Below are 10,071 nucleotides of genomic sequence, written 5' to 3'. Positions count from 1 at the left end.
CCAGGGTTGGCAAAAGTAGGTTTACAGTTGTGAGTCTGCAAAACAGTGTTCATTCTTGTATTATTTTCCCTATGAACACGACTGTAAGCCTACTTTTCCCACCCCGTATACATACAGGAATACCACAGAGATGTGAATTCGGTTCCAGACTCCCGTAATAAAGTGAGTCGCAACCTTTTTTGCTGGTGGTAGGTCTTGCCTTCAGTTTGTAAAAAATGTTAATACCTGCGAAGTTCAATAAAGTGAAACGCAATAAAATGAGGTCTGCCTGTATATGTAACATGCGGGTATCCTACATATGACAGCCCAGAATTTACTAATTGTACAGGTTTTCTGGCTATTTCAATTATTCCAAAAAAGAATTATAGAGAAAACATATATTGGCTATTTACTGTAATTAAAGCATATTCATTATATTTTTTAAATCTTCATTAAAAAAAAAATTCTGATAATGCTAAATCTTAACCTTTTAATAGGAATGTCGGTATGTTATGTTTGCCTATCTTTTCTTTATTTACGTTAACGATCAAACAGAAAACAATGAGGAATGTAGGTCTATTAAAAACATATAAAAAATACTTGTAGTGACAGTTGAAATACTCTGGCCCTCACAAATAATGCTTAAGAAATCAGACTCAGCTTCTTGTAGGTAAATGTAATTGTGCCCACGGCTGGACTATTTCACTCTGCTTTTGCCTGCAGGTTATACTTCTGTGGCTGGAAAAAATGTTCTTCAATAGCTGTGACTAGTTCATTTAGTTCTTTCTTCAGCTGCTCAGGATCACTGCAAAGTAAGGGAGGGAAATTCCAGATCACTGGATTATTCCAAAGCACATTTTAAATCCTCCCCACACTGACCCAGCAATACTGAACTGTAACCTTAAGAGGAGGCTAAATCAGACAGAACAGAACTCCAGTGACTTCAGCCTCTGTTGACATGGACAGAAAAAAGCTCGTGAGACATTGTTCGTTATCTTCCCTAATGGTTTTCCCAAAGTCTCAACCAGAGACAAAAATCACCCCTTTCCAGTCCTCAAAAAGAATTGTTAAGAAACACAATATTTTGACCTACCATCCCCAAAAGATCTGCAATGTTTGTACCTAAAAGTGCAGAGAAAACTTCCACGACTCCAGTTGCCATTAAGTCCTGCTGAACCTTTACAAGCGACATCTGTTCTGTCCTAGGTCTTCCAGGATGAGAATATTCCTGGTCTGTTTCCCCTCAAATTACTTACTGGCAGCTCAGCGGCAGATGAGTCTGTAAGGCCTTCCTGAATGGACGGGGAGCCTCCTAGCGGGCCTGCTAGTCACATGCCAGGAACTCACACCCCAGGGTTTATCTTTAATATTCCACCTCCAGAACAAAGGGGCCACGATCGAAATATAAACAATAATCTAGGGAGCTAGATCCCTCTAAGGAAATCGAGTTCTCAAGCATGTGGAAAACACTCATTCATATGTAAACGGTTAGACGGTAGATGACAGATAAAACAGACTTGTAATTAGACACGATTCCAGCAGCTCATTAAGCGTCAGGCCACCAGCACAGGGTGAGTCACTATAAGAACTTGAAACCAAAAAGCTGACTTAAAAATCTAAATCCTTCAATTCAAAATTTCATTACTTCATCCTTGACCATCTCTAATATATATATACTGTATTTTAATGGAAATGGCAATCCTTGTAACTTAAGATCATTTTTACACTGTGAAAGCTAAGCAGTACAACTAAAATAATCCCCTTCACTACAGGCATGGACTCTGGCTCACTGGTTACTAGTTTGTGCCCCTGGGCAGGTGGCGTAGCCTCTGGAAGGCCCAGATTCCTCACTGGTGAAATTGAGATAAAGACTTTACCTTCTCAAGAGAGTTGTACAGATTGAGATAAATTATATAAAGTAATTAGCATAGAACCTGGCCCAAAAACCTCAATAAATGTAGCTGTCATTATAATTATTTTTACCCCCACTGGTAACATATAAAGTATTTATGCTTCATAAGTACATATGACTCACACATCAGTGTGCTTTGAAGAAAACACAACTCTCAGGAAGGCACACAACTAATAATTACTGTGTTGTTTTTTTTTGCAATACACCTAAAACTACAGTAAATTTACTATATTCAGACATAGACATATACCTATCCATCTATATAGAGCTATGTATCTATCTACAGCTCCTACTGGTTTTGCTTCTGTTAGAACCCTCCCTGATGTAATTATTATCTAAACCTTAGACAGTAAGAGAATGTCTTTCTTCTCAGGGATGCATACTAAAAGTGGTGACTTACTTTCAAATGGCTCAGAAAAAAAACAACCAACCAAAATTAGAATGTATGTGGTGAGAGCAAGCAAATAGCAGAAAATGTTAGCAATTGCTAATTCCAGGGTGGGGGAGGCAAACCAGGGCTTAAGGCCTGCTTTAAGGGGACACAGCCACAGCCGTTCCTTCACGTCCGCGGCTGTCTCCTCGCTACAATGGCACAGCCGAGCAGTTGTGACGGAGACCACGTGGGCCTGTAAACCCTAAATTATTCACTATCCAGCTCTTTACAGGAATAGCTCGTACCCGGGTCTAAGCGAGGGTATGCAATATTCACTACATTATTATTTCAACATTTCTGTAGGTTTGGAATTTTCCAAAATTAAAACTAAAGACATGTATTCCAACCAAAATGTTTTTTAAAAGGCAGGACTTATACTGGAAAGGATTTCATATTCTATGGGATTAGTAGGTTGTGAAATTCTGTGAGTAAATGAAATTCATGACACGACTATATTAATAACCTTTCAGGTTATTAGAAAGCAAGGAAAGCTTAGCCATGGCTTTGCTGCTGATGTACCCCGGGTATGCCGGTGCCTGGCTTGAGCCCAGACGGCATAGCCATGGATGACAAAGTGCCTAATGTCCCAGTTAATGAAAGCAAGCCACGTTTCAATGACTATAGGAAAAGGACAACATTTCAAAGTATTTTCAGCAACTTATAAGCCAGTATTTGAATTTAAGTTCACTTAATAAGCTATGTGAAAAAATGTCAATACCACAGAGCCTTAAACATTAAATAGTATTACTATTATATAGAAAAGTTTTATGAAATATTAGGCATATTTTCACAAGAAAATGAAAAGAAAAAGACAAATATATATAGAAAACACCTTTTAAATTGGCCTAATGTCTTATTTTTCCCCTAAAAGGATAAGACACAGAAATGTAAAAACGCTAAGTGAGCATGAGAATGACAGAAAAGTCAGTGGAAACTCATACTTGATACAGTGGCAGCTAGCTTGTCATTTGGCACACATGGAAACACTGATACTTGCACAATATTCGATCGGACACTGGTAATGCAAAGCGTTCAGAAAATGAGCTGGTTTATGTGTTTAAGTTGCTTAATAGTTGAGTTTTTGCCCTTGAAGCACAAGAAGGTTTTGAATGGGAATCTGTACAAAATCTATTACCGTCCCATGACTTCATAAATATATTAGTAACTTGAGCTTGAGAAGTATACTCATGACTTGGACAGCTGTTCCGTAGTTCTTATTCAGAAGATTCAGGGCCCTCTGGGTGTGGAATGCTATTTCAGTCATGATCAATTCTCCGAGTGGTGACATTTTCAGTTCTTGTTTCCATGTTTCTAGTTTTGTTTTGCTTCAGTACTTTTTTGCTTTGCTATCAGCACTCACTTTCCCTGCCTAAGGAAAGTGTAACAATAATTCCCCCTTCCCAATTTGCTACATTTTAATCTACTATTGGCTTGCTAGTTTAAGATGCCTGCTCTCACCTATTTGTGGAATATAGTGAACAAAATAAACCGACAAACAAAATAGATCCAGAGACATGGAAGTAGGGAATAGACTGACAAACCTGGGCGGGGGGGGGGGGGGGGGGGGGGGGCAGGAAGAAATAAACCAAAGAACTAATATGCATAACCAATGGTCACAGATAACAGTGCTGGAAGTGAAGGCTGGGGAGGGGGGAGGGGGGTAGGAATGAGGAGGAGGGTATTAACGGGGGAAAAAAGGAGGGATATCTATAATACTTTTAACAATAAAGTTTTTTTTTTTTTTTAAAAAAAAAGGATGCTCAGAGATATTCTGCTTCTATTTCCACATGGTGCAAATTTGATTCACAAGGCCAGAAAACCCCTTCTGTGAGCAAAGCTTTGGAATACAGGTTGTGACCACCACCTCGACAGGCTGTCCACTACAGTAGCCATCAGCCACACATGGCCGCCGAGCACTTGAAATGTGCCCAGTGCAACTAAGAAACCAATCTTTAAATTTCATTTAAGTCTGACGGGAGGAAATTCAAATTTAAAAACTGACACTTGATTTGGATGTTGGAAAACTTAAGCATGTTTGGAACAACGAATAGCAAGCTCTACTTTTTTAACTGTAAATTTTATGAAATCTAAATACAGATCATGTATTTCCAAAAACATCTGGCCTTTGAATTGAGATACATGGTATGTTGTAAGATACTAAATGGATTTTGAAGACTTGGTGTGACAAAAATGTGAAATATCTCTAATAATTTTTATTATGGATTATATATTGTGATGATGACATTTAAATATACTAAGTTAAATAAAATATATTATTAAAATTAACTTCAGCTGTTTCTATTCACAAATGAAAAATTTAAATTGTATATATGGCTCAAATTTTATTCTATTGGACAGAGTTGACTTCACCTTAAATTTTGTTTTCCTCAATTCTTAACTATAATCTCTAACTAGAGCAGTGCTAGTTAACTGTGGGTCAAATAGGCATGCAGTTTCACACCTGCATATGCTAAATACATACTCCGCAGTTGTTAAAGTTCAAATTGTTTTAACTCAAACCCTCCCCATAGTCACAAAGCTATGGTGGCAAGGACTCTTTCTGACATTAGCTCTTTATCCTGGGACCCGGCACAGACTTATGCAAATAGGTGCTCAAAATATTTGTTATATGTGTGTGCAGAGGATTTTAATTTATTGTATCAGACACTTGGTAAAAGAGAAAAACTAATTGGTGCTTGCTTCAAAAAAGTACTAGAAGGAGGAAATGTCATTACTGTTACTGAAATTAGGAATGAAATTTCCTCCTACAAAGAAACGTTGTATGTGTGAGAGAGAAGTAAGTAATTAGGCAGGAGTGAACACTCTTGGCCCTGGATGCTTCAAGCAGCTGTTAATAGTATCACAATATTGCTGCAGGTTCTGAAACAAGCTTCCTAATTAAAGGACATATTGGAAGATCAAATGTTTTAGTTAGCATCGGAAGAGAACCAACTAGGAAGGTTAGGGACCAAAACCACAGCAGCTGCCGTCCACATCTCACCAGTCTCCGGGCGGGGCGCACAGCTCCGAATAGTACTTGATCTTGGGCTCTGTCCCGCTGGTCCGCATGGTGGCCACACCTCCATTGGCAAAGGTAAAGGTGATCATCTGGCTGCTTTTACTAGTAGGGAGAACCTAGGAATGAATTACACATGTTCTAAATTTCTATAGTAAAAGAAACTCTTCTGGCCTAAAAGTTTCCCCTAGATAAGCAAGAAAATAAATGCCAAATATATCGGTTCAGAAAGAAGATTTTTGAGAAAACCTGAAAATGTAATCCATATAAATGACATACTAAATAATAAGGAAATTGGTGAACTTTAAGTAACTTTGCATACTAGGCTTTTAACCTCCTTCGTTCTATTCCTTAAAACTATTCGAGTTTTGCCCTGGCCAGTATGGTTCAGTGGTTAGAGCATCAGCCTGCCCACTGGAGGGTAGTGGGTTTGATCCCCAGTCAAGGGCATATACCTGGGTTGCAGTACCTAGGTTCCAGGTTTGATTCCCAGGCCGGGTAGGGGCGTGTGCGGAAGGCAACCAATCGATGTGTCTCTCTCACATCAATGCCCCTCCACCCCCAAAAAAGAAGAGGGAAAAAAAATCAATGGAAAAAATATTCTCTGATGAGGATTAACAAAAAGCCTACTAAGGTTTTACTAAAATTGAAATACACTATTTCACAAGAAATTGATTTAAATAGATTAATGCATTACAAAAAAATAAAAAACAAACACTAGACCTTATTTAACTTGATAAAAAGGTCTATAAACAGACTTTAAAAAACAGAGCTTCTGGCAAATGTGTTCATAGCTGATAGCCTTGAAAGTCTCACTAAAATGACAGTATAGAAAACAAAACAAACACAAGGGCAAAGAGGAAAAAAGGAAACAGCAGTTGACGGGGTTGCCAGCCAACTCAGGAAGTCAGAAAACAGATGGAGGAGCAGAATTGGCCCGATGGGACGCAGGGCGACAGCTGAGCACCTGCAGGCGACAGACAAGAGCCGAGTCCAGGTGTCCTGCAGAACTCTGGCCAAGCTCACTAGCTGGAAGCACCAGGTACTGCAAAGGGCAGGGGAGAGGCAAACGTAGTATTTGAAAGTAGCTATAAGACCCTCTCAGATCCTCACCCTCTGACCTCACAGTCAGACAAGCAGCTCATAGGAGAAGGTTTATTCTCTGGTGTAATTAAGCCAGAAAGGCTCAGGAGTTGGGGACACCAAGCCCCATGGAGGACAGGGTTTGGTGAAAACAGAGATTAAGCTTGAGTCCACACAGGATGCTAGTACCCCTCTTCCCATGCCCCCAGGACCTCTCCACCGCGTAAAGGGCCCCAGAATCCAATTTACAGCCCTCAGGCAAGAGATCAGGATGAAAGCTAGGCTTCCCCAGATGGGGGCCCCATGCAAACGTTAATCTGCTATCCAAGGGAGCAATGTTTTCAAAGCTGTGAATCAATAAAGACCAAGGGTAGAATAAGGCATTTTCAGATCTACATGTCTCAAATTTACCTCCCATTCACTTTTTTTAGGAAGCTACTAGAGGAAGGAGGGAGTCATGAGGTCCAGGAGCAAGGGACCCAACCTGGAGAGTGGTGAAGGACACTCCCGAGATGATAGTTGTGCACCCACACCAGAGAGCAGCAGACCCCAGACGGAGGGCCGGGAGGGAGGCCACTGGAAACAGAACAGAACAGAACCGACAGACTGGCTGAATCACTGGACCATGTGAAAACCCTGGAGAGGTATTTGAAAGATGTGGGAAGAACTGGTGATAGTTACGTGGAAATCCAAGCAATAGGAAGAACAAAGCAACGATTAACCATAGGAAAAAGAATTCTTCATACAAATTAGGGGAATCTAATCAAAGGGCACTACTGAACTAGCAGGAAACAACAGTTGTCATAATAATATAGGCACAGAATCATTGTCACCCAAAGTTAAGGTATAAATGCTGTGAGGTCAGGGGACAAAGGGGAATGGTGAATGCTAGAAATATAAGAACTAAATCCTTATCTTTATAACAGAAAATGAGTAAGGTCTAACACTGATAAGTCAAGACATCACCATATAAGCATGGTATTTAGAAACCTGGTCATATAGACCAGGAGAAAAAACTGACAATGAAGGTGATTTTCCACGTATGACGATGAGAGGGCAGAGGCTGTCCACGCATGACGATGAGGGCTGTGGCTGTCCACCCGTGACGATGACAGGGCAGTGGCTGCAACTGCCACATTTCACTGTAACTCTTAATACATTCATCTTTTATATTTATTTATTTATCCTCACCTGAGGACATTTTTCCATTTTTTGTTCAGACAGAGTGGGAGGGAGAGAGAGGAAAAGAGAGGGAAACATCGACGTGAAAGGGACACATCGAGTGGTTGCCACCCACACAACCAACCAGGGCCGGGGACAAACTGCAATTGAGGTACATGCCCTTAGCGGGAACCGAACCCGAGTCTCTCTGGAACGCAGGCCGACGCTCTAACCGTTGAGCCAAACCAGCCAAGGCAATACTTTCATCTTTTAGAAATATATTGTAGCCCTGGCTGGTTTGGCTCAGCAGTTAGAGCGTCGGCCCACGGACCCGAGAGTCCCGGGTTTGGTTCCCGCTAAGGGCATGTACCTCAATTGCAGTTTGTTCCCGGCCCCAGTTGGGTTATGTGGGTGGCAGCCACTCGATGTGATTCCCTCACATCAATATTTCTCTGTCTTCCTTCCTCTCTCCCTCCCGCTCTATCAGAAGATAAATGCAAAAATGTCTTCGGGTGAGGATAAAAAAAAAAAAAAAATTTTATATATATATATATATATATATATATATATATATATAGTGTGTTGATGACAATATAAAATATTCAGAAAAGTCAATATCAAAGAAAATGTCTAGCATCTCATAAGGCTATTCTTACTTCCCTTCCCCACTTCACACCACAGTTAACAATACTCTTCTGCTGTACTTGAAAGACAGATTCTTAGTCCCCACCCGACCTGCTCGGGCAGAAACAGCGAGGCTGGGCTGCAGCACTTGGCATTTTAAGCAGCTGGCCAGGTGACTCTGATGCTTGTTTAAGACTGAGAACTGCTGAGACAGAGGACAAGTGGGATCTGGAATCAGAAGACCCAGAGTGTACCCCCACCACCACCAACTATCTGTGTGGCCTCAGGCAGATCCTGCACCTCTGAGTATTGATTTCCTTGTGTGTTAAATGACAATGTTGGCTGAGATGACTAATGAGAACCCTTTTAGCTCTAGCTTATGATTTTTTAACTTTTGATAGCTTACTTATAATAATGCCCCAATGCTCTAAAATCAGCTTCAATTAATTATATGATTAAAATGATTCAATGCCCAATTCCAACTACAGATTGGGGGGAGAGGTGTTCCTCACACAACTAAGCAATTTCCCAACACCACTCAGTGTCCTACAATTAAACTGAATTTTGACACTATCTACCTAAGATAGCATCAGATTCCACAGGTTAATGGCTCAGATTCCTGCAAAACTGCCCGCCCCCATGTCAGATGCCAGTCAGAGTCCAGGCTGTCACCTGTGCTTCTGACTAACTGGCTCTAGATCCGAGTTTCAGAAGATCTCCTCCTTGACTTTGAATAATTTGCTAGAGCGGCTGACACAACCCAGAGAAACATATTACGTACTAGATGACTAATTTATTGTAAAATGCTACGACTCAGGGACAGCCATATGGAGGAGATTCACAGGGAAGGTATGGGAAAACAGCTCTGTAAGCTTGCAACTCTCCCCGACTCTCCCCCTGTTCACCAACCTAGAAGCTGGCCAAACCCTGTGCTTTTGGGTTTATATGGAGGCTTCATTATTGACATGGGCATGTTGATTAAATCATTGGCCACTGGTGATTAAACTCAATCCCCAGCCCCTTCCCCTCCCTGGAGGTCAGGGTGGGACTAAAAGTTCTGATTCTCTAATCACCTGGTTGGTTCTCCTAGCAACCAGCCCCCTCCTAGGTGCTTTCCCAAAGCCACCTTTACACTCTCGTCACTTGTGAAATTCTAAGGGATTTAGGAGCTCTGTGCCAGAAAAGGGAATGAAGATCAAATACATATTTCTTATTATAAATCACAGTATCACAATGACACGTGTTAAGCTTTTCAAAGTATAATAGACAGTAAAGAGAGGAGTGTTTGATGAAGGCAGACACTACTTACTGCTTTTTTATCAGGTTGGCTGTCATCATAGCCAGTGGTAAGGTCCCTAATGCCAGAAATTTCAAATCTACCGCAAGTTTTTGGATAATTATTCTTCCCATCGTAGTTTCTCAGGTTTTCAAATAATTTTTTAATGGTGTCTTGATCATGGCAGATAAAATATGAAGCTTTGGTAATATGGTAGCCATACCTATCAAAACAAACACATGCAAAATGCGGAGCAAATAATTCTGCATCGTGTATATAGAACATCAACTAGTATATTCTAAAATATTTAATGAAACAAATGACCAGGACTAGCTTCAAAGGAATAATTTAGCAATAAAAAAGGGGTACAATGATTTACCCCAGGGACCACCAAACTGCTACCTTGCCTTCAGCGTATATTTGTAAGTAAAAGTTTTACTAGCGCAGCCACACCACACCCATTACATTATGTATTGTGGCTGGCTGCTTTTGCACTACAAAGGCAGAGCGGAGGAATGGCTAAAACAGACTAACTAGATGTTTCATGAATACATTTAATGTTTTTTGGCATCAGACACTTAAAATCA

General features: G+C 40.6%; 1 protein-coding gene across 1 annotated transcript in view; it reads right to left on the bottom strand.

The window, feature by feature from the left end:
* Positions 1-516: 516 nt before the first annotated feature.
* The window catches only part of PGM2 (phosphoglucomutase 2), a 31,240-nt gene continuing 21,685 nt past the window's right edge, over positions 517-10,071 (bottom strand). Inside the window, exons 13-15 of the mRNA XM_036245095.1 lie at positions 9,518-9,707; positions 5,326-5,459; positions 517-784 (exon numbers count right to left, since the gene is read on the bottom strand). Coding sequence (XP_036100988.1) covers positions 682-784; positions 5,326-5,459; positions 9,518-9,707 — 427 coding nt within the window. The 3' untranslated portion in view covers positions 517-681. The remainder of the gene's footprint in view (positions 785-5,325; positions 5,460-9,517; positions 9,708-10,071) is intronic.

Source organism: Molossus molossus, unplaced genomic scaffold (genome assembly GCF_014108415.1).
Source record: "Molossus molossus isolate mMolMol1 unplaced genomic scaffold, mMolMol1.p scaffold_m16_p_1, whole genome shotgun sequence".
In the NCBI taxonomy this organism is placed as follows: Eukaryota; Metazoa; Chordata; class Mammalia; order Chiroptera; family Molossidae; genus Molossus; species Molossus molossus.
This window is presented reverse-complemented; position numbering and strand designations above follow the sequence as displayed.